The sequence below is a fragment of the Elgaria multicarinata genome, chromosome 1 (assembly GCF_023053635.1).
Source record: "Elgaria multicarinata webbii isolate HBS135686 ecotype San Diego chromosome 1, rElgMul1.1.pri, whole genome shotgun sequence".
NCBI lineage: Eukaryota > Metazoa > Chordata > Lepidosauria > Squamata > Anguidae > Elgaria > Elgaria multicarinata.
Window position 1 is genome coordinate 3734417 of NC_086171.1, and position 27591 is coordinate 3762007.

Consider the following 27591-nt stretch of genomic DNA (forward strand, 5'->3'; position numbering starts at 1 on the left):
ATTACGTGTGGAAGTGTTAAAGGCCTCTTGGATCATTGTTGGTTTATCGATGGTCCTGAAACGCTTCCTGTTCCGCAGTTCAAGATTGCTTGCCTAATAACCGTGGCCTTGCACCTGAGGGAATTTTGCATGGTATATAAGTGGCCACTTCAGAATTCTGAATATGATTAAGCAATTTCCCATATTCACCCCCTTCTGAAGTATCCTGTTCTCCTTTCAGCTTGAGGAAGCGGAGCACCAGGGAAACTCCTTTCCTCCTCCTCCTCTTCCTCATGTTCTTGTTTTGTTACATTTGAAGAATATGTATGAAATATTTCTGGTAACTGAAAGAGAGGGGCCACCCCTTGGGAAAGTCCGCTTGAGGGCTTATCTCGTGAGTCACGAATACACGTGTTCAAGAAAACCACGGCACAGCAGTGAATAAAAGGGCCCTCCACGGGGCACGAAACACAGCCACCTCCTTCGCGGCTGCCCCTGGGAGAACACAGTGGCCAAGATGGAGAGATACACCTGGAGAGTCCTGGCGACCCTTGGCCTTGTGGTGGCCGCCACAGCGTTGGATCCTCAGCAAGACGCGCCACTGAGCTACGAAGAGGCCGTTTCCTCAGCCATTGACTTCTACAACCATGAGCCGGAAGTGGCTTTTGCCTTCCATCTCCTGGAAGCCAGGCCCCAGCCGGAGTGGGTAAGTGAATGCCAGGATCTCATTTATTTATTTATTTATTTATTGCATTTCTATACCGCCCAATAGCTGACGTTCTCTGGGCAATTTACAAAAATCTCATGCACCCCACAGAGTGTTATCCAGCAAATGGTGCATCGGACTTTCAACCCAGGTTCAAATTCTAAATTCCAGCTCAGCTTGTGTTACGTTACTCGAGACACGGGTCGATTGCTTGCAGCCTCAGTTTTCTTCTGCAAAATGGACAGAAGATCATATAAAAATAGGGTGACCATATGAAAAGGACCGGGCTCCTGTATCTTTAACAATTGTATTGAAAAGGGAATTTCAGCAGGTGCCATTTGTATATATGGAGAACCTGGTGAAATTCCCTCTTCATCACAACAGTTAAAGCTGCAGGTGCGCTGCCCTCTTTTGAATCTGGTCACAGTATAGCTGCAGTATAGCTCCTGCAGCTTTCACTGTTGTGATGGAGAGGGAATTTCACCAGGTGAGACATGCCTACAAATGACACCTGCTGAAATTCCCTTTTCTATGCAACTGTTAAAGATACAGGAGCCCGGTCCTCCTTTTCATATGGTCACCCTATATAAAAATGATTCCATTTGTAACACCACAGCTGTGCCTGTGATCTGAAAGGTTCTTTGGTTGTCTCCTTCCCTCAAGCTGAAGGGATCATAACAATTAGGGTGGAGAAAGCATGTCAAATACATAGGTGAAGCATTGGGGAAATTCATGTGAGTGAAACATGGGAGCAGAGCTGTCTACTTACAGTTTTCGGAGTTCCAGGCTCCACCTTATCCTTCCAGACTTCCCATTCGGTCTCCTTACACAGTAATTCCTGTCAGGAGAAGTGGGCTAGGCTCCCATCTCCAAGGGACCTCCAATTTTAGTCCACTCCCGTCCTGTGAGGTGTTGGTGGAGTAGTCTACAATCAGTATTTCAGGTTGCATCAAAACTTTCTGCAGCAGAGTAATAATACTGGACTCTCTTCTGAGAACTTTGGTTCAATTCTACACGTAGACACTTTATGAGGCCATTCCATTTAAAACTGTCTTTTCATGAATTCAGATTTGCTCCTCCCATGGCACACGTATCTGAAAAGCGATGTCCACATTTTATTCTCCCAGCATTTTAACAGTCTATAAATACATTTTAATGTGGCGTTTTAAATTTGAAATTTTGCATTGCTGCTTTTATCTGGTTGAGCTTTTGTATTGTATTTTATATGATGGTTTTATACTGTTGTTTTATACTTTGAATGGTTTTAATTTTTGTGAATCGCCCAGAGAGCTCCGGCTATTGGGCGGTATAGAAATGCAATAGATAAATAAAATAAATACAACAACCCTGCTTTCACAGTGCGAATGGCACCTGAAACCATATGAGTTTTGGATTGTCTGGTTTGAGTCCTAAATGGAATGTCCTAAACTATTTCTGCGAAGGTGTGGTGCAGAGGATGAGCGGAGAGTAAAATACAAAAATCATCCCCAAAGCAATTCCCCTTCCGTCTCTCCAGTGTTGAGTAACTGCAGTAATCCAAGTCTGGTTTAAAAATAAGCAGGTTGACGCAATGGAAAAGAGGGCAGGGCGCCTGTATCTTTAACAGTTATAGAGAAAAGGGAATTTCAACAGGTGTCCTTGTATGCATACAGCACCTGCTGACATTCCCTCTTTATCACAACACTTAAAGCTGCAGGCAGGGCCGGTGCCAGGCTTTTTTGCGCCCTAGGCAAGGTGAGCTGCTTTCACACACACCCCGTATCCTCCCCACCCCAGGTAGGCAGAGACAGGTTACCTGTCCCTCGCCTGAAGTCCTCCTGGCTTGGCGGGATGCTGCGATGGGGTGGGTGGGCAGCTCCAATTACGTCCGTTCGCCACCCCACCCCACCCCAGCATCACGGCTTGTCTTTCGCTGGGAGCCCCCAGCCGAAACCAAGCCGGGAAGCTAGGGGAGGGCAGTCAGATGGCTCCACGTTCTGATGTCCGGCGTGCGCCGGAAGTCAGAATGTGGAGCCGTTCCTTCCCCTCCCCCAGCGTCCCGGCTTGGGTTTGGCTGGGAGCCCCCAGCTGAAGCCAAGCCAGGACGCTGGGGGAGGGCGGTCAGACGGCTCCATGTTCTGACGTTCGGAGCGCGTCGGATGTCAGAACGTGGAGCTGCCCATCCCCGCCCCCCAGTGTCCTAGGTTGGCTTCGGCTGCTGGGCGGGCACCCAGCTGAAGCCAAGCCAGGGACGCTGGGGAGCAGGGCGGAAGGCTGGGAGGGCGACTTCCGGGGACACTTACCTTGGCGCTCTAGGCGGCCGCCTAACTGGCCTCTATGGAAGCACCGGCCCTGGCTGCAGGAGTCCTGCCTACCATGACCAGATATAAAAGAGGGCTCCTGCAGCTGTAACTGTTGTGATGAAGAGGGAATTTCACCAGGTGAAGAAGTCCTTCCTTTTATTTGTCCTGGATCTCCCACTACTCAGCTTCATGGGCTGACCCCACTGGGTTCAAGTATTTTGAGAGAGGGAGTAAAATGTCTCCCTATCCACATTCTTCACGCCATGCATAATTTTGCACACCTCTATCATGTCTCCCCTTAGCCTCCTCTTTTCCAGGCTGAACAATCCCAGCTGTTGTAACCTTCCCTCATCGGGGAGATGCTCCAGCCCTTTAATCACTTCAGTTGCCCCTTTCTGCACTTTTTCCAGCTCTACAATATCCCCTCTTTGGTGTGGTGATCAGAACTGTACACAGTTCGGCCCTGGTTAGCCCTCATCTAGGGTATTGCGTCCAGTTCTGGGCTCCACAATTCAAGAAGACGCAGACAAGCTGGAGTGTGTTCAGAGGAGGGCAACCAGGATGATCAGGGGTCTGGAAACAAAGCCCTATGAAGAGAGACTGAAAGAACTGGGCATGTTTAGCCTGGAGAAGAGAAGATTGAGGGGAGACATGAGAGCACTCTTCAAATACTTAAAAGGTTGTCACACAGAGGAGGGCCAGGATCTCTTCTCGATTCTCCCAGAGTGCAGGACACGGAATAACGGGCTCAAGTGAAAGGAAGCCGGATTCCGGCTGGACATCAGGAAAAACTTCCTGACTGTTAGAGCAGTACGACAATGGAATCAGTTACCTAATGAGGTGGTGGGCTCTCCCACACTAGAGGTCTTCAAGAGGCAGCTGGACAACCCTCTGTCAGGGATGCTTTAGGGTGGGTTCCTGCATTGAGCAGGGGTTTGGACTCGATGGCCTTGTAGGCCCCTTCCAACTCTGCTATTCTAGGATTCTACAGTAGTCTAAGTGTGGTCACACCATGCCCCGATCTACACAAAGCAGGATATAACACTTTAAAAACGTTATGAAAACAATGTATGTAATGTGTTCTGGGCCTGAACAGTTGTCATAACCATTATAAACCATTATAACCAGTAGTGTAGATCCTGCCCATGAAAGCTATCACTCATTGCTAGAAAAGCTATCTCTTCCTCCTTTTTGCCATACCAAGACGCCAGAGCGAAACACCTTAGGAAAATAGCTTCATCAGCAAATATTAACTAGGCTACACAGACTGATCTACTGACTGAAGCTTGCAGTCTTGATTAATATTATTTATTTATTTATTTATTACATTTTCATACCGCCCAATAGCCGAAGCTCTCTGTTATCCTGCTACTCCTCCTATTTGGGGGCTGAATAAAGAGATCTGACTCTAAAAGGGCTTGAGTTTTGTCCAGCCATTCCTCCATTTCAGGTATAAAACATCCCTCGGTAAAGCCCCCAGCACGATATGTGCGAATTAGGCCAGAAATTAAGGCCTGCCAACGGTGTCTCAAAAGATGTGGGAGCTCTTAAAATGTGACCATTTTGGCATGGATTTTTTTTAAAAAAATGTATTTATATAAAATCTGTTTGTCTATTTCCCCAGGACTCCTTGAGTAACGGTGTTCAGGAGCTGGCCTTCACAATGAAAGAGACCACGTGCCCAACCTCGGAGCAACGAAATCTGGACGAATGTGCCTTCAAGGAGGATGGGGTGAGCTGATCTGCTCTTCCTCTCTTTCGCTGCATTCACCACCCCACCCCTGGCCATGTGGTCATGACTCAGGGCTTGAGTGGGTAGAGTACAGGCTCTGATAACCTCTTGTTTGGATTACTGCAAGGCGTTATCATAGAATCATAGAATAGCAGAGTTGGAAGGGGCCTCCATCCGAGGGCCTGCTCCTGGTGGTTCCACATAAATCCATCCTCCGATTGGAATCCACCAGGGGAAGAGCCTTCAGCGTGGTGGCCCCCCCTCCTATGGAATTCCCTGCCTCTGGAGGTCAGGCAGGCTCTGACCTTGTACTCTTTTCAGCGCCTCCTGAAAACATCTTTATTCCAAGAAGCCTTTCTTTAACATGCAGCCTTGGATTTCTGATTTTTGCTTCTTTTTAAATTTTGTTTTAACTGTTTTATTCTGTTTTTATTTTCATTTTACCTTGTACACCGCTCCGAAATTTTTCAATGGGGAGCGGTATATAAATTTTCTAAATAAATACATAATAAATAACTCTGCAGACGAAATGGAGAGTTAGCGTTTGTAAAAATGTTGGCAGCTCTCAGACGGTTGGCCTGTAGTTAGGTGGGCTTTTCCTCACAGCAGGGAGTCGCTTTCAACTCTCAGTTGTCCTTTAGTTTATAAAAGGGAAGTGTTTTTTCGTTCTTCCAGGGGTGTGTGCATGTATGCATGGACTTCCCCTTTTTTCCTCCTCGAGACAAGCTGAAGGAACAATGCCAACAACTGGGCGACCATCTTTTCCTTCTCTTTTCCCTCACAGCTGGTGATGGAATGTTCCGGAACGTTGTCTGTGGATGACCAGGGGAACCGCGACATCCTGCTCAATTGTGAAACGGTGGCTCAAGAGGTAAGTTTTACCTCGCCTGATGTGAACCTGAGGAGAGGCCCCTTCTGGTAACGATGGTCCGGGTCCCGGGTCAGAGGGAAGTTGCAGAGCCCACGTGTGTGGAGGAGAGAGAGCCAAGGGTAGCTGTGGTGAGGTGGACAGAGAAGACGAGGGAAGATTTCCAGCATAGTCTTTTCCTGGATAGCCAGTGTGGTGTAGTGTTTATGTTAGAGGGTTGGACTGGGACTTTGGAGATCCGGGTTCAAGCCCCCACCCCCAGCTGCTATCTCTGGTTTCAGATCAGTAGGGGAGATGCCCTCCGAGGAGGTTCCTCCGGGGACCAGGGCTTGGAGCCTAAGCCCTTTCCCCTGGAGGAGGAACAAGAGATTACATGGGCCAAATTAGGCCCCCGAGCCAGAGGTTCTGCATGCCTGGTAGTAGAGAAAAGGGTGGGATACGTGTGTGTGTGCGTATCTCCTAATCTCTGAACCAGTGTTGCATGCAGCCCTTGGGGTTGAAAAGGTTGTACATCTCTGCTCTGTGCCACCGCACTGGACTGGCTCCCCTAAAGCCCTGGTGCCATCATCTAGAGCAGTGGTTCCCATACTTTTTCAGGTAACCATCCTCTTGGTTCCACAAACTCATGCCCAGTACCCCCTGCGTGCGGCCCCTTTAAATGGGAAGCACCCGCCGCAGACTTGCCGAGAGAGGGAGGGAAAAGAGAGAAAACGCCTCTGTTTTGCAGCCAGCATGACGGGGCACACCAAGCAGGGTATGTCTCTTCATTAGCGTTTTGGTGCTTTTGAAACATTTCAATTCACCATTAAAAGGACTCTTCTTAAATTGTATTAATACATGTGTGGATTCTTCCCCTATATGGCTTAGGACCAAACTACCTTCTCCCATAAAAATGTCCCACGGTCTTAAGACCTACTGGAGAGGCGCTTCTTGGAACAGACCACTTCAAGCGCCCCCCCCCGCCACCCCTTTGCCTCTTAACGCCCTCCTATGCAATCCAACCGCCCCCAAGGGGGCAATACCGCCCACTTTGGGAACCACTGCTCTAGAGAGCTGCAGTCGGGGTAAAGCGCACAGCGCTATGAAGACCCCTGGCTTGACCCTGTATCCGAGGGCAGCTCCGGCAGGCATGATCCCAGGAAATACTGACCTCGCGTCTCTCTTCCTTCAGCACATCCGCGTCCGGAGACGTATCTTTCGAAAAATCTTCAGGAAAGTCAAGAAGGGGATTAAGAAGGTGTTCAAGGGGAAGAGAATTCTTTTCCATCTAGGAAGAATCCCCATACACAACGGGCCTCCGGGCAGAATCAGGGGATGAAGAGACGGAGGGCACGATAGTTATCCAGTGTGGTGGAGCGGCTGGAGCGGCGGACTGGGAGTTGGGAGATCCGGGTTCTAGTCCCCAACTCGGCCATGGAAACCCACTGGGTGACTTTGGGCCAGCCACAGCCTCTCAGCCCAACCTACCTCACAGGGTTGTTGTTGTGAAGATAGAAATGGAGAGGAGGAAGATTATGTACGCCGCCTTGGGTTCCTTGGAGGAAAACGGTGGGATATAAATGCAATAAATAAATATCCCCATGGTAACGAAGGTGCTGCTGCTTTTTCGTGTGGCACCCCAGTTGTGTTGCTTCGGCTAAATCCTGATTGCTGAGCAGGCTTTTCGTTGGAGCCCTCTTCCAATACCTCTGGTCTGCTACCTCCCCAATAAATGATTGTGCCATTTAGATCCAGGCTCACGGGTGTCACTGCTGCTCCTGCTCCCGATGGGGTGGCCACACACCACCCTCTAGGCCTGCATCGTCCCGTGGGGAAGACGGTGGAAGTGAGAAGTGAGCCTTTGGTGTGTGCCTTTATTCATTTGCAATAACTACATCCAAATCCAAAAACTAAAATAGATTCTGGAGTGGCGAACATCGGAATGAAACAGTAAAACGATAAAAAGATACTAAAATGGTTCAATTTAAAGCAGAATACCGATAAAAATGGCGGCTGGCCAGTTGACGGATGCTTTCTTAGGGTGGGGGAGGGGTTTCCGTCAAAGCTGCAGAGAGAGAAAAGAAGTCAGGAACTTACTCCGACTTTTTCTCCGGAGTCGATGTCAAGACAGCCCTTTGCCTCGCTCCAGAGTTGCAGCGGAGGCGTGGCTGGGCAGTGCCCGACGCCTCCCCAGGAGAGCAGGGGAGGGAAAGCCACGGGGTTTCTGAGGGGCACAGCACCAACCCGACATCGTGAAGACACCCTCTTGGAAGAGAGCTGTTGTCAGGAGGCGTTGTCAGCACAGTGTTAACGCATGCCTGACCTCCAGAGGCAAAGGGATCCAAAGAGAAGGGGTCACCACAATCAAGGCTCTTCTCCTGGTGGATTCCAATCAGGCCATGGGTCTACGTGGAACCACCAGAAGCAGGCCCTCCAGAGACCTCAGTGACCGGGCAGGTTGGTAAGGGAGAAGGTACTCTCAGGTGAATCCTTACAGGAGACCTTAAGTAGTGTTGGAAGAGGCATGGGTGTTTCTTTTTATTATTTACTAAGGGTGCAGTCCTATGCATGTTTAGACAGGACCAGTGTCCTACAACTCCCAGCATTCCCTCGCCAGTCATGCTAGCTGGGGAATGCTGGGAATTGCAGGACATTGGTCTGTCTAAATATTAGGGCTGTTCACGGACCCCCCGATCCGCTTCTCTTCCAGATTCGCAAAATCCAGATCGGGCCCGCTTCTCTTCACATCAATTCACCTATGGTTCGCTTCGCTTCGCTTCGCAGCTCCAGATTCTAATCGGAGCTCCGTTTCCCCCCCCCCCCAGACTTGCATTGAAATCCAAACGCCTATAACTGTTTTTCTGTTAATGTTAGAAACCTCAAAATCAGCACCATGACAGCTTATCCATGTATACACATTCATGCCAAGCCTCAAGCAAATCCAAGCATCCCCTGATTTTCGGGGATTTGTGAAAATCCCACACCAGAAATGGGATTTACTCTGACAGTTTTACAGATACAAACTTGCAAATAGGCACCCTCACAGATGCCATCTCGGTCCACATTCATGGCAAGCTTCAAGCCAATCCCACCATCCCCTGAATTTTGGAGATTTTTTAACCTTTTAACTCACCCCAATTCAAATCCCATGCTAGAACTCCATCAGTTTTCACATTAGAAACCTCAAATTAGGCACCATGACAGCTTATCTATATATACACATTCATGCCAAACCTCAAGCAAATCCAAGCATCCCCTGATTTTGGGGGGATTTTTGAAAATCCAACACCCCAGTATCTCAGGGATTTTTAAAGCTGAAGACAGCTAAATGGGCTTTCCTTATTGATGGCCATTTCAAAGGTAATCCCAACATGCCATGAATTGGGGAGTAGATAAACCTTATGAATCTTCTTCCACACTTCAAAAATTTACTTGGAACTTCAAGAAGTCTAAGCAGGGTGAGCGCAGGAAGGGCTAATGCCCTGAGTCAAAGCAAAACACACACAAACCGTCCCTGTGAGGCGGGCACAGAAGAGGAGAGGCAGCAGCAGGCAGTGGCTATGCCCTAGCCTGAAGCAGTGGGAGCAAGCATGCAAGCAGCTTGTGGGGTTGACCCACACAGCCCATCTACATCTCCCAGGCACCAGGAGAGCAGAGAGGCAGGCAGAGAGGTGCTACACACACACACACACACACTGTGCCACAGATCTATGGGGAAGTAAGTCCCAGGCAGCAAATCCCAATACCCCACAACAACAGCACCCAGGCGTTGGTGGGAAGGCGGGCATGCAGCAGACATTTCTGGGGGCACAAGGAAGTGAGCCAAGGATTGTTTCCACTTTCCAGGCCATCAAAGCCAGTATGCAAACCAGCCCTGTGAGGCGGGAACAGCACAGAGAGATGCCTTTTGCATCTCATAACTAATAGGGGGCTAGGAGGATAGAGTAAAGCTAATGATAATAATCAACAACAATAAGAAGTTGAACCACAATGAAAGTCTGCCTGACTTCACTGAAGAGGGAAAGCCAGGAGAGCTTGGGCTATGGGGTGGTATATAAATTTAATAAGTAAATAAATAAATAAATAAATAAATGCAGCAGGGGTGATTAAGCAGCACTGCAGCAGTGTTGTTGAATCACAACTATACATATATATATATATAGGCCATGTCTGTCTTTTACCAGTAAGAGGACAGTGGACGTGCCCAGGGGGAGGGGGAACTGTAGCAATTTGACTGCTCCTGTCTAGGGACCAATCTTTGAGAAGCTGCATCACACTTCAACTCATGACAGGCATAGTAGCGTCACTGACTAACCTTTGGAGGGTTCTAATTACCCCCCAAGGACAGGAGTGTACTGGGCACATCCACATGTCCTATGGACCTCATCCCCTTGCACCACATCTATTCAGTTGTTCACCAAGGTTAGAGTGGGTAGCAGTATTGTGTTTCCTATCTGTTATTTATTTACTTAGTATATGATTTAAGGCTGTGTTTGTGCTTCAAAAACACTGGAAAAAGTCCCTTCAGACAAAGAAAGAAAAGTTACCCAGTATCCCAAGTTACTAAGTATCCCGTTTCACTTATCCCCCCCCCAACATTGGGATTGGAGGATGCTTCATCAGGTGATCACATTTGGGAGTTGAATCTGCCTGTCATCACTTAAAAAACCCTTACCCCCTCCCACTTTAAGCAATTTTAAACAAATTAATAGCAAGCAAACTGCAGGACGAAAGAGGCTGAACATCTCCACAAATGACCCCCAACCACCACTCCCTAAGCACAGTGAGTTTCATGCATGTGGGTGTCAAAACAAAAAAGTTATTCGCTAATCTTTTCCGCAATGCAATCCTATGAGAAAAATATCCAAAATGGCGGGCGGAGCACTTCGTGAAAAGAGGAGCGATTTGCTTGTGGCTGTTCCTCTTCGCAATGCTTCACTAGCCCCCCGACTCGCTTCTCCTCCGCCTGTAACGGAGGCGAAGCCCCCCGATCCGTTTCTGCTTCTCTGAACCAAAGAGAAGCGGATCACAGCCCTACCAAATATGCATCTGACCATGAACTATTAAAAACAAGAGAATAAGAAGGAACAAACTGAGAAAAGGGAATCTTTCTGCAACTCATCATGAGATTGGAAGCGAACAGCCCACGGAAAGATGAGGCAGAATTAACTTTTCTAGATGAGTCTTTTACTGTCCGTTCCTCACTCAACCTTGGTCATGGGTGCTTTAGACGATGTCATCACCACCCAGTTTCACTTCGGGTTTCTAAAAGCAATTTCATGGGGGGGGAGGGATGGATTTGGAGTGGGGAAACCCCCTTTTTTAAGTGAAACAAACCATTCTGTTTGCACATTGGCCAATCAGATGTCTATGGGAAACCCACAAGCAGGACACAAGTTCAACAGCACCCTTCCACCCATGTTCCCCAGCAACTGGTGTATAAAGGCTTACTGCCTCTGATACTGGAGATAGCACACAACCATCAGGGCTAGTAGCCCTTGTTAGCCTTCTCCCCCAAGAATTTATTCAACCCCCTTTTAAAGCCATCCAAATTGGTGGCAATCCCTACACCTTCTGGTAGCGAATTGCATAGTTCAACTCTGCGCTGTGTGAATAAGTCCTTCCTTTCATCGGGACGGTGTAAAAGCTGGAACGGAACGGAACAGGCCGAAACGACCCCATTATATTAAAAAAAACATACTAAAAACAGTGGCATGTGTTAGCAACACTTGGGAACAATATTTTAGGACTAAAACTATTGCAATATTATATCACTATTTACCCCAGAACAATTGAATAGATTATCCTTTCATGGTCCGTCACAGTTCACACACTCCAGGGAATGCCCAGCCAATAATTGTATTAATAATTGTAATAATAATAATAATAATAATAATAATAATAATAATAATAATAATGACCCTACATTGTCGCAGAGGATTTGGTGATCACGGCAGCAGCACATACAAAATGCTGCTGCCTTTTCATGACGAGGAAGGACTAATGCCCTGAGTCAAAGCAAGACATGCACAAACCGGCCCTCTGAGGCAGGCACAGAGGAGGAGAGGCAGTAGCAGACAGCTCTGCAGGCACAAGTAAGTGAGCCAAGGATTGTTTCCAGGCCATTCAAAGGCAGAAAAACAAACCGGCCCCGTGAGGCGGGAACAGCACAGAGAGATGCCCTTTGCATCCCATAAATAATAGGGGGCTAGCAGGACAACAGTAAAGCTTTGTGTTCCTTGCTTCAGAGTGGATTGACTACAGAGCCATTATTAAATAATAATAATAATAATAATAATAATAATAATAATAATAATAAGAAGAAGAAGAAGAAGAAGAAGAAGAAGAAGAAGAAGAAGAAGAACAAAAAGGCTGACTGACTTTATTACCAGTATGGGAAAGTGGACGTGCCCAGTGCCGTGGAGGAAACAGTGGACTGTGCCACTACCTCTCAGTCCTTTGGCTGCTCCTGTCTAGGTTCCTGCCTTTGAGAAGCCACATCACACATCAACTTGTTGGGTTGAGTACCTAGGTTGCTCCGTGCTGGTTTTTTTCGCCTATGTTGCGAAACTCCGTGCAACTCATTGGTTTCCACTGTTTCCCCTTTAGAAGGTTTTGATTGTCCTCCAGGGCAGTGGGCACTGGGCACGTCCACATGCCATATAGGACATCATCTACTTCCACCGCTGCTATCCAGTTGTCCACCAAGGTTATTGTGGGTACCTTGCAGGGCTGTGTTGCCTATCTTTTATTTTACTTTGTATATTATTTAAGGTTGTGTGTGAGTTTGCTTGGGCTACTGCTTCGCCAATTCACTCCTCAGTGGCCGAAGTCCGACCCAAAGACAAAGAAAGAAAAGTTTCTCTGTATGTCTTTTGCTTATTCCCCCTCCCACCCACCCCAACATTGGGATCGGAGGATGCTTCACATGGGATGATATTATTATTATTATTTATTTATATAGCACCATCAATGTACATATTGATGGTGCTATATAATATTATTACGATTGGGAGATGAATTTGTGTATCAACGCTGGAAAAAAAAGGTTCCTCCCTCCCCATTCAATAAAAATTAATTGCAAGCAAAACACAGAACGTAATTTTTATTTTTTTTTGAAAATCTACACAAATGACCCCCAATCATCAATCTCTAAGCACAGTAATTTCCAGGGATCTAGCTTTAAAAACAAAGAAGTTATAGGCATTTCTTCGCCCAATACAATCCTATGGGGGGAAAATGTCCAAAATGGCGATTGGAGCTCCACAATGACGTGAGGCACTCCGCTGCTCCCCCGATCCAATTCGGAACCGCTTTTGGCGGAGGCGGATCGGATCACTCCGCTCACACTTCTACGAAACGGAGTGGGGCACAGCCCTATTCACTACAGTAAACACCCTTTTTTCTGCCCCTTTGACCTGAGCTTTTTTGCCAGAACATTGATATCCCAGCTACCTCCCAGAAACTCATGGTGAACTACAGTGGTCTTTCCCAATTTTGTAACAACCCTTTGGAAAGGTTAGGTTGAAAGATGTGAATGGCCACAGGTCATTGTAAGCTTCATGATGGAATGGGACAGCCCACCCCCACCCCTGCCATCATAGTCTGATATTTTAAGCACACTACCAAACCACACGACAACTATGGGCTTCTGTAGGAAACGGTCTTTGCAGAACTTCACTTTGGATTCTGAGGAAGTTTATTAAATGTTCCAGTTCGTACAATGAAAGTGGTTTATTTGATTGCATTCACGCACAGAGAAGTTGCCTTTCTAGGCAATTTCCCAACAATAGATTGTGTCTCATTGTGCTCACTCATAATTTTCTTTTCCAGCTAATTTGGGGAATGGTTATCGGAACGTGGTTTTGGTGCAATTTTTGGAACTTTTTATATCTGTACCACCTAGTCATGTGCGTCTGGTGAGTTTGGTTGACTTTCCTCATTGGGAAGCTGCCATTACGGCCTGTTTTGCACAATATGGACTTTGGCCCGGAACGGGTATCGGAACGTGGTTTGGGGGCAACATTTGTAGATTTTTACATCTGTCCCACCTAGTAATGTGCATCTGGTGAGTTTGGTTGACTCACCTCATTTGGAAACTGCCGGTACGGCCCGTTTTGCCCTGTACGGACTTTGGCCCGGAAAGGGTATAGGAACACGATTTTGGTGCAATATTTGGAGCTTATTATATCAGGCTCACCTAGTAATGTGTGTCTGGTGAGTTTGGTTGACTTTCCTCATTTGGAAGCTGCTGTTCCGGCTTGTTTTGCGCAATTTGGACTTTGGCCCGGAACGGGTATCAGAACGCAGTTTCTTTGGACGTTTTGTGGCTTATTGCATCCCTGCCATGGAGTTATGTGTGACTGGTGAGTTTGGTTGATATCGCTCGTTCTGAAGTGTCCGTTCCAGCTGTCCCATTCTGTTCTGGATGTTGTTTTGGGAGTTCTGGGGTAAATAGTGATACAATATTGCAATGGTTTTAGTCTTAAAATATTGTTCCCAAGTGTTGCTAACACATGCCACTGTTTTTGGTATGGTTTTTTTTTAATATAATGGGGTCATTCCGGCCTGTTCCGTTCCGTTCCGGCTTTTACACCGTCCCCCTTTGATCTGTCCTGAAACTCCCAAAAATCTCCATTCAAGAATGTGCCTTCAATTTACTTTACAATATGCTTTCATTTCCCATCATTTCCAGTATTGTGCATTGTCCACCACTAGAGGGCACTGGGTTAGAGAAGGCGTATAGGTACTGTGATGGTGCCATACAAATGAACACCAGTCCTATGTAGTAATAGCAAATGCGCAGATCTGGATGTAGCCAAACCCAAAACATCACCTTGTGTGCACAAGAGGAAGGTTTTTGCAGACTTGGGGGAGAAAGCAGAGGTTTGCGGAAGGACCCTCCCCCCGCCACACACAAATGCCAACGGGGGCTGGGAATGATGAACGTTGTAGTACACAACCTCTGGAGGGCGCCAGTTTGGGGAAGTCTGGGCTACACAGGCAAGTTAGCCTGACCTAGAAGACGTGAGGGCATGAATGACAGCGATAATTTCCCTCTCCCTCTCCTCCTGCCTGAGGCTGATGGGAGATGAAGTCCAAAATGTATGGAAAGCACCAACTTGGGGAAAGCTGTCAAAAAGTAAGCACTGCTTATTTTTTTCATTCTTCCCGAAATGTCTATTTCTCCCCTCCCCCCACTGCAAAAATCAAAACAAAACCAGAGGGGGAGAAAAGTCCCCCCCCCATGTCTTCCAAATGTCTGAAAATTTTACATCTCTACCAAAAAGGCACACTAGACATGGGCAGGGGATTAGTCCAGCCTTTCCTAGCCTGGGCTTCCAGATGTTTTGGACAACAACTCCCAGCATTCCCAACCAATGGCCAGGCTGGCTGGGAATGATGGGAGCTGAAATCTGACACATCTGGAGGGCACCGGCTTGGGGAGGGCTACCCTCCCCTCTTAGCCCAGCAGCAGGGTTGCTGGAAAAGGGGAAGAGTCTTTGAAGGCCCAGCTGAATCATTGCTCTGCAACGTTTCCTTTCCAAGCCGTCTAGAGAATCACAGAATCATAGAATCGTAGAGTTGGAAGGGGCCTACAAGGCCATCGAGTCCAACCCCCTGCTCAATGCAGGAATCCACCCTAAAGCACACATCCCTCACAGATGGTTGTCCAGCTGCCTCTTGAATGCCTCTAGTATGGGAGAGCCCACGACCTCCCTAGGTAACTGGTTCCATTGTTGTACTTCAGCCCATGATTCCGTGTCCTGCACTCTGGGAGGATCGAGAAGAGATCCTAGCCTTCCTCTGTGTGACAACCTTTTAAGTCTTTGAAAAGTGCTATCATGTCTCCCCTCAGCCTTCTCTTCTCCATGTTAAACAGGCCCAGGTCTTTCAGTCTATAAACAACAATTAGAATTAGGGCGGCCACTTTCACACACTGCTAAAAAAGAGGAAATGCATCTCCGAAAAAGTGGTCAAAAGTCAACATCAATAGGCATTATGTTTGCAAATGTTGATTTGTATGCATAGATTCAAAGTTAGAAATTTTAATTCTAATAAAAGTACAAGATATCACTCTGTAGTGGGCAAGGCTGACCAGGTGCCGGAACAGTCTGCCGTTCAGATGCTAACTGTTCAAGGAGCCTGTCTATCTCCTTCTTAAGGTTCATTGGCCTGGTTGGCATGCAACACTAACCCACGGTTTATTTAACCCATGATTTGTTACCCTATTCAAAAGGTTTGTCTGTTTCCCAAGACCTCCCATCTTCTTGGGAGACAATAATGAGGCCTGCTAAGTAATCCGCAAAGCTTTATTCAAGCAATAAACATTCCTTCCCACCTGAAGAGAGTCTAATCTCTAGGAATTTTCCTCTAGGCAAAACTATGCAAACTAAGCGAGACAATTGTCTTTTCAAGAAGAATGGAAAGCCCTTTCCCAAGTCATGTTAACTTCAGAGAGACTGGTTCTGAGGCAGCTTCTGACGAGATGCCAGCCGGGCTGACTGTCTCTCACCTTCCTTTAGCTCCGCTCGTTTTAGTCTGCGGCGTACTCTAGGATCGGCTGACCTCTCCATGCCCTTCCCTTCGGAAGAATACTGGCTTCCCACTGACTGTGTGTCGTTTACCCTTGAGGAGAGAAGCTCTGGAGAAGGTTCATTTCCGGCTGGTGAAGAGCCCGTGAGAGCTTTCTCCCAAACTGGTACAGGCTGGCCTGTTTCTGGCGCCGACTCCTCTACTTCAGAGTCTGATTCTGATTGATGGCCTGAAACACCTTCCCCCAACCCAAGGGGAGCAGGTCTAGATGTGACACACAGATCCTTTGCAGCGCTGCAAAGGATGCTGAAAGCAAGTCTTGAATTTCCACTGAACGTTGCCCGCGGTATGAAAAACTATTTTCTTTCTTTCTTTAATGGATTAGATGCCTCATAAATTGATGTCTACAGGCATTCGGCAAAACAGGACGCCCTGTGCACGCGGAAGGGGCTTGAGGCGCAACTCTTGGATTGGGGTTTCATCATGCTGCCCCAAGATTGGAGAAATGAGTTACACAATTTAAAGAAACAGAGTGAATTATGCAATGGGAAAGAAAGGCAAATAGATTTTTGTTTCTATTTCTTTTAGGGAACTGAAACTCGGGATTGGACGAAACACGTTGCTTCACCTCTTAAGCTGCATACATTTCCCAGCTCTGGGATTATTATGGTTTTCTTTCATTTAGGTACAACAGAACATTGAGAAATTCCTTCTCTTCCCGTCCTCATGTTCCGCTTACTCTGGTATGTTGGCCAATATGCATTTCTTGTCTTCTGGGAAAGCCTGCTTGAGTGTTTGTCTCATGAGTCATGAAGTCCAGAAAACTAGGGCAAGGCAGTGAATAAAAGGCCCTTCCATAGGAAGAGAAGCACAGCAGCCAAGATGGACAGTTGTCCCTGGAGAGTCCTGGTGACCCTTGGCCTTGTGGTGTCCACCACAGCACTGCCTCCTCAGCAAAAGGCGTTGAGCTACGAGGAGGCCATTTCCTTGGCCATTGACTTCTACAACGAACAGCCAGGGGTGGCTTTTGCTTTTCAGCTCCTGGAAGCAAAGCCCCAGCTGGAGTGGGTAAGTGAGTGGCAGGTTGTGATGTATCACGCAGAGTGCCGTTTTAGACTTTCCACCCAGGTTCTAATTCTGAATTCCAGCTCAGCCTGTGTGAGTAAAGAAGGCCAGAAGCCTTGATATACCTGCTCTGTATGTAGGCCTCTGTACGTAGTTTGGTTCTTGCAAGTGAACTGCATGATGGGATTGGAATAAAGTATGTGCCTGAACGTGCTGTAAAGCTAAAACTGTTATATCAGCAAGGAAACGCTTAATTAGAATTTCTAACTGCCAAGTCCTCTTGATATAGCAGAAGACAAATAGGCTAGCTTGATCAAGAGGACTGACCATCCAGGTCAATCTGTCATCGCCAGAAGAGTTATGGGACACCTTTTGATTAGGTATAAAGAAGACGTGTTCTTCGGTCTGTCTTTGTTTTGCTTTAGAACTTTGCTAACTGCTAATTGGTTAAGATGCTGCTGTGTATAAATAGACCTGCTTTTCACACTACCAGCCGAGAAGTTCTTTGTCTGTAGGAATTTCTCCATACAGCTGTATTACGCTCAATAAAACAGAGTTGCCTTTCAACCAAAGTGGATTTTTATCTTTGATGTATGTGTTGTGCCACTTGGGACACTGGTCAGTATCTTGCAGTCTTAGTTTTCTAAGCCACTCCCAACTTGGGTGGCTTTCTAAGGCAATTGGATCAGTTCGTGGAGGACAAGGCTCTCAATGGCTACTAGTCATCGTGGCTATATATATAAAACCTCCAGTATTACAGGCAGTATGCCTAAGTACCCCAGTGGCTGGGGAACATGGGCAGGAGGGTGCTATTGCACCTATGCCTTACTCGTGGCTTTCAGACAGGCAATTGGTGGACCACTGTGTGAAGCCAATGCTGGACTAGATGGACCCTTGGTCTGATCCAGCAGGGCTCCTCATCTGCAAAATGGACAAAAAAAGTCATATAAAATGTATTCCAGTGGGCCGTGGGCCAGACTTTGGACCCAGGTTCAAATTCTAGCTCAGCCCCTCTTACATGACCTGGGACAAGTCACTGTAACCTAGCCTCAGCTTTCTGCTACAAATTGTAGATTTTGACTCACCAGGAACAAAAATATACTCAAAAGGTAAGCAAATGTGCTCTGAACTTGCAGCTCCGTCAATTTCCTGCTTAAAATTGTCTCATGCTGATTGATCACATAAAGTTTTAATGAATTAATCCGCCTAATAAAGCTTACAGTCCTCATTAATATTCTATTACTCCTCCAATTTGGGGACCCAGTACACATATTTGCTTCCGAAAGAGCACGGTGGGGCTTAGCGTCAACTCAGCACCAGAAGAGGAAGCGGCCCGCTGATATGCTCAGAAATTAATCCCGGCCGGTAACTCAAAAATTGCAAGAGTTTCCAGAATCCATTTGTTAATTCCCCTGGGAATGTCTCTCTTCCTAGGACCCCTGGACTCAAGCTGTTCAGGAGCTGGCCTTCACAGTGAAAGAGACCACGTGTCTCACGGCTGAAGAGCTGAATCTGGATGAATGTGACTTCAAAGACGATGGGGTAAGCGCTGCGTTTCTGTCTTTCTCCCTGACCCAGCCACAAAAGTGCAGCCGAATAGTGGGAAACAGCTAGAGCGCACAGGGCCCAATGGAGCTGGACCACGGTGATTTCTTGAAGTCATGAGGGTGCTGTGATTTAAGTGCTTTTAAAATGCAAAACTGCACATGTTCAGAGTTTAGGTTGTTGTTGTTTTTAAAAAAATAAATCAGTGTTGGCAAACAGTTTCATTGTTGTTCTAACACATTGGTTCCCAAAGTGGGCGCTACTGCTCCCTTGGGGGCGGTGGGATTGCATAGGGGGGCATTAAGAGGCAAGGGGGCGCTCGAGGTGGTCTTTTCTGAGAAGCGCCTCTCCAGAAGGTCTTAAAACCCAGGGAGGTTTTTATGGGAGAAGGTAGTTTAGTCCCAAGCCATATCAGGGAAGAATCCACACATGTATTAATACCGTTTAAGAAGAGTCCTTTTAACGGTGAATTGAAATGTTTCAAAAGCACCAAAACGCTAATGAAGAGACAGACCCTGCTTGGTGTGCCCCGCCACGCTGGCTGCAAAACAGAGGTGCTCGCTCTCTTTTCCCTTGGCAAGCCTGTGGCGGGTGCTTCCCATTTAAAGGGGCCATGCTCAGGGGGCACTGGGCATGAGTTTGTGGAACCAAGGGGGTGGTTACCTGAAAAAGTTTGGGAACCACTGTTCTAACATGTCGGGAACGTAGAAGGGGATTTAAAGCATGGAATGACAGTTGGGGGGGCGGAAAGAGAAATGCTACTTGGTGCTTCTCAAGAAACGTAACATACATGGTCTTCTAAAGCCCTCCTATGAGACCCCGGTCATAAGTCCAAGGTCTTAGCTAGCTGCCCCACTGACTAGGACATTCTCCCATTGAAAGTAATGGTCTTGCACTTCTCCCTTTTGTTTCAACTTGTGCAAGGAAAATATAGGGAGGCAGTGGAGGCTGGTGGCTCCAATGTCAGTGGGGCGGTGAATCCTCTCCGGGTGCATAGCTCCTTTAGAGTTCTGACTGGTTCTAAGGATGTACAGATTTAATAAAATCTGTTCTGCCTGAGTGGGTTGCCTTTCATTTCATTGTCTGCTCATTGCTGGAATCGGATTTTTTCCCCCAGTTTCCCAAATTTGCGTAAATTCGCACTTGTGCATATTCACGCTTGCGCAAACTCGCATTTGCAAACATGTGCAAATCCCTCCCCCCCCATGTGCACTTTCATGCTTTAGCCTATGCAGGAAATGCAAATTTTTGGCCGGTGGTATTTATTTATTTTTCTGCAGCTAAATTTGTGCAAAATTCCAGAAATTATAAAAGCAGGTCTGCAAGTCCACAGAATCTGCGTGACTCAGGAAAAGCCAGCCCACTGCAGAATCTAGGAGTTCGATTCATAGAAATCTTAACTCTTCTTGGACTGAAATTCCCATAATTCCCATAATGGCCATGCTGTCTAAGAATTATGGGGGTTGAAGTCCAACACAGCTGCAGGGCTTTGTGTGAAGGCTGAGCTGGAATAAAACTGAAATGAAATTGTCCCAGGAGTCGACCCAATGAATGTGAACCCGGTGAAACCTGATATCACTTCTTGTGGGCTGGTCTAAGTCATTTCCATTCTGGATTTCTCTGACATCCCTTGTTTTGACTGAAAACTGGAGCGGATTCACCGCGCCACTGACATTGGAGCCACCACCAGTAGGGGGGAGGTCATCTCAGCATAGGAAAACCATACACCTGAGCTTGTTTCATTTTGGTCAGTTGGCTGGGGCATTCTGGGAGCTGTAGTCCAACACATCTAGAGGGCATCTGTTTGGGGGAAGCTGCCATACATTGAAGTGCAACGTGTCTCTGTTGCTGCTACGCAGTCAGACTGAGGCTTGGTCAACGAACACGTGCAATCCGTTCCCAAGAACCTGAGTGCAAATTGATAGTGGGGGCCTTGCGAGACCTACAGGATAATCTGGCCGGGAGTCGGGGCGACGGCGCGCTACAGCTAGCGCGCGCCGTCGCCCTTTTCCACACGTAAGACACGACGGGGCAAGGGGAAGCCCCGTTGCATCTGCCATTTTTGTTTTGAATTAAGGGGCCATGTGCGCAGGAGCGCACCGCCGGAGAAGGTAGGTGTTTTTAAAAATAAATATAGGGTCCCCGCTCCCCCTGCCCCTGATTCCCCCCACAATGCTTGTTGCCCCCCTGCCCGCTCGCTCACCCATCCTCCCCCCCTCTCCGATGCCCTGTCTCCCGTCCTTCTTTCCCCCTCCCTGATGCCCTGTCCCCCGTCCTTCTTTCCTCCCTCCCCCCTCCCTGATGCCCGTGCCCATCCTTCTTCCCCCCCTCTCCTGCCGGGTCCAGCCCTTCCCCCAGCCCCTATCTCCCCCCCCTGGCCCGATGGGCACAGTGCTCCTATGAGCGCTGTGCCCAGTCCGTGGCTTCTCCCAGCTACTCGCGGTAAGCGAGCAGCCAGGAAAAGCCACGGAAGTCGCTAGACTTTCCGCAGCCCCAGCCTCAGTCCGGGTCTGCGGAAAAGCCAGGCCATAACCACATCTGGTTATCCCGGGTTAAGGGAGGACTTTGCCCGTCCTGACCCCGGGATCCCCTGTGCATCATCTGGATGCACAGGAGGGAGACCGGGCCTCACACCGCGCTAACGCCTCGTCTAGCAACTGCCTGGGGGAAGTTTGCCAACTGACCACAATGAAACAAGTTCTTCTGCTGGGAAAAGGGCAGAAAAGGGCAAAACAAATGATTACGGGGCTGGAGCATCTCCCCTTTGAAGGAAGGTTACAACAGCTGGGCTTGTTTAGCTTGGAGAAAAGGAGGTCAAGAGGAGACATGATAGAGGTGTACAAAATGATGCACGGTATGGAGAATGTAGAGAGGGAGACATTTTTCTCCCTCTCCCATAATACTGGAACCCAACGGGGTCCTCCCATGAAGCTGATAGGTGGGAAATTCAGGATAGATAAAAGGAAATACTTCTTCACCCAATGCAGTTAAATTATGGAATATGCTACCACAAGATGTGGTGATGGCCACCAACTTGGATGGCTTTAAAAGAGGGATGGATAAATTCCTGGAGGAGAAGGCTATTAATGGCTACTAGCCCAGATGTTCCAGCTCCAGTATCCAAGGCAGTAAGCCTATATACACCAGTTGCTGGGGAACATGGGTGGGAGGGTTCTGTTGCACCACATCCTGCGTGTGGGTCCCTGTTCAACAGCTGTTTGGCCATACAGATGTAGAGGGAGGGAGGGCGATCCCAGACTTACCTCCTTCCGGGATCGTCCCCCATGTTCAAATGGCCAGTGTGATATCCAGGATGGGAGGACGGATGTCATGTGAGTGGAAGCGGAAAGTTACAGTAGCTGGAGCGCACTCGCGCTCCAGCAAAAAGTAAGTGGGGGAAACCCACCCTCGCGGGGAAGAGGGATGACGCTTGGACAGGCAGCCACACACCTCCCATGGTCTCGGGATGATCCCAAGACCATGGGAGGAATCAGATTTTCCCAGGGATTATTTATCCCTGGGAAAATGGGTGCTCGTCCCACTGTGCCCCAGGGAGTCCCTGTGCACCGTTTGAACGCACAGGGACTCGGCCGTGACATAGAAATGGCCTGTGTGAATGGAGTGCTGAACTAGTTGGACCCTTGGTCTGATCCAGCAGGGCTCTTATTTATTTATTTATTACATTTTTATACCGCCCCATAGCCGAAGCTCTCAGGGCGGTTCACAAAAATTAAACCTTAATAAAACAACCGACAGGTTAAAACACAAATACAAAATACAGTATCAAAAGCACAACCAGGATAAAACCACGCAGCAAAAATTGATGTAAGATTAGAATACAGAGTTAGAACAGTCAAATTTAAATTTAAGTTAACATTAAGTCTTAAAATACTGAGAGAATAAAAAGGTCTTCAGCTGGCGACGAAAGGAGTACAGTGTAGGCACCAGGCGGACTTCTCTGGGGAGCTCATTCCACAACCGGGGTGCCACAGCGGAGAAGGCCCTGCTCCTGGTAGCCACCTGCCTCGCTTCCTTTGGCAGGGGCTCACGGAGATGCTCAAGGCTCTTCTGATGTTCTTATGCCTTAATCGGAAGCAGTCTTTTTTTTTTCATGACACACAGAGATAAACAAAATCAGCTGCCGTTGCCTGCAGCTTCAGTTCATGCTAAGTGTGCAGAATTTGGAGCTGTTAAAAAGCTGGCAACCCTGAGGTAGCAGCCTGAAGTTCAGCCTCATAGAAGGAAGCTGGGGTTGATGGCTTTTGGATTATGAAGGGCAAGTGCACAGGCCCTTCTTGGAAAGTGCCCTCCCCCAAAATAAGCCGATGGAACAATGGCAATCATTGAACGGCCATTTTGTCCTTTGCTTCTTCCTCACAGGTGGTGAAGAAATGCTCTGGAACATTCCTTGCTGAGCAAGAGGTTCCCAAAATCCAGCTCAGCTGTGATGATGTCGCTCAGGAGGAGGTAAGACTACGCCTTGAGTGAATTTGGAAGCCTGTGTCTGGTCCCAGGAGCTATATTAGCCTGACCAGATACAAAAGAGGGCAGGGCTCCTGCAGCTTTAACTGTTGTGATGAAGAGGGGATTTCACCAGGTGCTGCATGCATACAAATGACACCTGCTGAAATTCCCTTTTCTATGCAACTGTTAAAGATACAGGAGCCCTGTCCTCCTTTCCATATGGTCACCCTACCCTTGGTCAGTTCCAGCAGGGCTCTTCTTGTGTTCTTCACATCTTCTCATGCCTCCTTTCAGATATTAATTTCTAAAATCAGGCCCATATGAGTTGGACTCCATTCTGAGAGGGAACACCTTATGTGTCAGCTTTCCCCAACCTGGTGCCCTCCAGATGTTTGGGACTACAACTCCCAGTGTCCCTGACCATTGGCCATGCTTGCTGAGGCTGATGGGAATTGAAGTCGCAGACCTTTGGAAGGCACCAGCTTGGGGGATACGAACTATATACTAACAGCAAACTCATTCTCTGGGTGCAGGTCCGTCTGGAGTCAAAAGCATCCATGTACAAGGCGTGGTGATGTTCAGCAGGAAACTCTGAGGTTTGCAGAAATACCAAAAATCTTTTCAAAGAAGCCATAAGGGAGTAGGGTGACCATATGAAAAGGAGGACAGGGCTGCTGTATTTTTAACAGTAATGTAGAAGAGGGAATTTCAACAGGTGTCAATTGAAGAGGATGAATTTCCCTCTTCATCACAACAGTTAAAGCTACACTAGCTATAGTAGAGTGACCAGATACAAAAGAGGGCAGGGCTTCTGCAGCTTTAACTGTTGTGATGAAGAGGGAATTTCACCCTCTTCAATTGACACCTGCTGCAATTCCCTTTTCTACATTACTGTTAAAGATACAGGAGCCCTGTCCTCCTTTTCATATGGTCACCCTATAAGGGAGAGGGAGGGGGAAAAACCCAAAGCTGGAAAAGGCCTGGCTATTCCCCGTGACCCTATGGACTGCGGTTTGATTGATGTATATATTGGTGGGGTAGGCTAGGGAGGTGAGAATGGAAACCAGGAAGGAGGAGGAAATGGGACGGAGTATCCTGGAAAAGGGCCTGGTTAGCTGGCTGGAACCCCAAACAGGAGAACTCCATACTGCAACATTTTGTTGCAGACCATACTTGCAATGTTTATATTATAAATTCTTAATTCTTTGTATTTATCTAGATCAATCTATCGTTTTCTGTACTTCTCTGGGTGTGGTCGTTTTACTCTCTCATTGAAGGCAACTCACTTTGTAAACGATGTTGTGTGTTTATAGGAAATTAGAAAATTAGAGAAATTCAGGGAGGTGCATGAATTTTGCTATTAACCGTAACAGTGAAATGGAAACTCCAGTTTCAGAGGCAACGTGGGCTTTCCTATACGAGGCATTTATCGTGCGCTCATCAGTCCCTGCTCATGATTGTTTATGGGTTCTTTAAACAATATGGTGGCCCTGCAGTTTCATTTCTGCGTCTAACCAGCACTTTTTGCAAGTGTTTTTTTTAGAGCTGGGAAAAGGAACCATTTAATTATAAAAGAAAGTGCGGTTTACTCTTGTGTATTTGCACTATTCCAATATATCACAGTGCCACCTAGAGGTTATGTAGCGGAAAAGCAGGAAAGGAAACACCCCTCGTGTAGTGCTCAGATCTCAATTCTGCGGCAAAACTGAAAGGAGATACAACAGATAAAGAACTGATTTTAACAGCTTTGTGTAGAAAAGCTCTGTATCGCCCCCAAAAAATGAAGGAGAGAATGATCATCCCACGCGATTTTGAGTTTCTGAGAAACATCTGGTTGCCCCCTGTGGGGTAGAGGATGCTGGACTGGATGGGTCATTGGTGTGATCCAGCAGGGTTAGGACTGCACACACAATCCCAGGAAATACTTGTCAGGATCTGTCCTGTCCTGCAGCACCATCTGGCGGCAGCTTTCCATATAACCAGCCGCAGGGTTTCGCAGGATGCGAGCCCTGGCTGGTAATGCTTTGCAGGGTTCAGGCCCAGACCAGCAGGCACTCCCAGGTGGGCTCATACGGAACAGCTGGGAGCTGTCAGGAAAGGGCTATATAAGAGCTGCTTTTCACCTTCAGCCTTTGCCACAGCAACATGGTCTCTCGTGCTAGCTGCAGCTGGTTCTTGGCCCTTTGCTACCACAGCTCTTGCCTCACTGGACCTCTTGCTCCTCTCAACCACGCCTCTGCCCCCTTTGCTACCTGGTATGTGCCTGAACCTTGCTTTGCCTTTGACCATTGACTTTTGCCTCTGGCCCTTGTTTGGACTTTGTTCCTCCTGGACTCTGCCTCTTGCCTTACTCCTTGCCTGCTTGTTGACTGGGCTCCTCTTCCTCCTCTGGCCGCTGCTTGGATTCTGAACCTGTGTTTGTCCTTGTACCTGTTTCCTGGATCTGCCTCTGTCCCCCTGTTGGACTCTGCCACCCGAAACGCGTACCTCACTCCCAGCTTGCTCCACCAGTATTCCAACTGCCCAAGCCAGTCCCATCTCCGCCCGTCCCGTCCCGTCCCCGGCATTCCTGCCTAAGGACCCTGCTGCCCACGCCCCAGATCGTGACAATACTGACCTAATTTCTCTCTCTATCACTCTCTATAGCGCATTCGTGTCCGGAGGGATTTTCGCTCATTCCTAAGGAAGCTTAAGAGACGTTACCCTGGAAGTTGGTCCCAGATTGCACATGGACATGGTAGAGAAGTGAAGATTGCATGAGAAGGTGGGGCTGCTACTGCTGCCCCTGCGGACGGGTGCCATTGCTGTGTCCCCTTCACAATGGCTGACAGAGGCCTTTTTCTTCTAGCACCACTGTCTTCCACCCAGTGTCTTCCGCTTGATGTTGAGGCTTTCAGAATCCCCCTTCATTTTCCTCAGCTTATTGCCTTGAAAATAAATTTTTGTGCAATTGGAATTCAGACTCTTATTTCTGCTATAAAATTTGCCCAGGTGTGTGTGTGTATGTGTGCTGAATTAAAAAGAAACCCATGCCCTTATGGTAACAACTTCCCGAGATTTCCAAAATCTATGTAGTGAAATATCTTTATTACGCCAACTCAAAGATCAGCCCCAAAAAACCATGCGTCCTTTCGAGATCTTGAGAACTTTTCACCAAAACAAAATATTATTTTAAAAAATACCCAAGTGTGCCGGGGGTGGGGTGGGGGAATAGGAGAAAAAAAAGGCTGTCTTGATGTTGTAGACAGAATGTATGTCTGGTCACATTCAGAGAATAAGAGGATAATAGAATCATAGAATAGTAGAATTGGAAGGGGCTTACAAGGCCATCGAGTCCAACCCCCTGCTCAATGCAGGAATCCACCCTAAAGCATCCCTGACAGATGGTTGTCTAGCTGCCTCTTGAAGGCCTCTAGGGTGGGAGAGCCCACAACCTCCCTAGGTCACTGGTTCCATTGTCGTACTGCTCTAACAGTCAGGAAGTTTTTCCTGATGTCCAGCTGGAATCTGGCTTCCTTTAACTTGAGCCCATTATTCCATGTCCTGCACTCTGGGAGGATCGAGAAGAGATCCTGGCCCTCCTCTGTGTGACAACCTTTTAAGTATTTGAAGAGTGCTATCATGTCTCCCCTCCATCTTCTCTTCTCCAGGCTAAACATGCCCAGTTCTTTCAGTCTCTCTTCATAGGGCTTTGTTTCCAGACCCCTGATCATCCTGGTTGCTCTCCTCTGAACACGCTCCAGCTTGTCTGCATCCTTCTTGAATTGTGGAGCCCAGAACTGGAGCAGTACTCAAGATGACGCCTAACCAGGGCCGAATAGAGAGGAACCAGTACCTCCCACGATTTGGAAGCTATACTTCTATGAATGCAGCCCAAAATAGCATTGGCCTTTCTTGCAGCCCTATTGCACTGTTGGCTCATATTCATCTTGCGATCTACAACAATTCCAAGATTCTTCTCATTTGTAATATTGCTGAGCCAAGTATCCCCCATCTTGTAACTGTGCCTTTGGTTTCTATTTCCTAAATGTAGAACTTGGCATTTCATGGCATGAGGACCAGATACAGACTTTTAGAAATTTGAAATGGAAGCTGAAAAAGTCAAGTGTCCAATTTTTTCTTCCATATCCCAGTTGGAACATATTAAATCACAATTAATTACCTTACTATTACCTAGATCAGGGGTGGGCGGAAGATAGATATCCTCTCTTCTCGATCCTCCCAGAGTGCAGGACACGGAATAACGGGCTCAAGTTAAAGGAAGCCAGATTCCGGCTGGACATCAGGAAAAACTTCCTGAGTGTTAGAGCAGTACGACAATGGAACCAGTGACCTAGGGAGGTTGTGGGCTCTCCCACACTAGAGGCCTTCAAGAGGCAGCTGGACGACTGTCTGTCAGGGATGCTTTAGGGTGGATTCCTGCATTGAGCAGGGG

General features: G+C 47.6%; 1 protein-coding gene across 1 annotated transcript; it reads left to right on the forward strand.

Moving 5' to 3' along the window:
- The first annotated feature begins 360 nt into the window (after positions 1–360).
- On the forward strand, positions 361–26112 carry LOC134413402 (uncharacterized). Its single transcript, XM_063147585.1, has 9 exons — positions 361–685; positions 4592–4699; positions 5484–5570; positions 6739–6868; positions 13380–13465; positions 16911–17150; positions 18582–18689; positions 23073–23159; positions 25803–26112. The coding sequence occupies exons 1-9, from the start codon at positions 497–499 to the stop codon at positions 25914–25916; spliced, it is 1149 nt and encodes a 382-aa protein (XP_063003655.1). The 5' UTR covers positions 361–496; the 3' UTR covers positions 25917–26112.
- Positions 26113–27591: the final 1479 nt, after the last annotated feature.

Excerpts from the sequence above, each read along its gene's own strand:
- LOC134413402 (XM_063147585.1), top strand. The coding sequence starts at position 497 with ATGGAGAGATACACCTGGAGAGTCCTGGCGACCCTTGGCCTTGTGGTG. Across the intron at positions 18,690-23,072 it reads GTGACTTCAAAGACGATGGG|GTGGTGAAGAAATGCTCTGG; the intron begins GTAAGCGCTGCG and ends TCTTCCTCACAG. Across the intron at positions 23,160-25,802 it reads ATGATGTCGCTCAGGAGGAG|CGCATTCGTGTCCGGAGGGA; the intron begins GTAAGACTACGC and ends CACTCTCTATAG.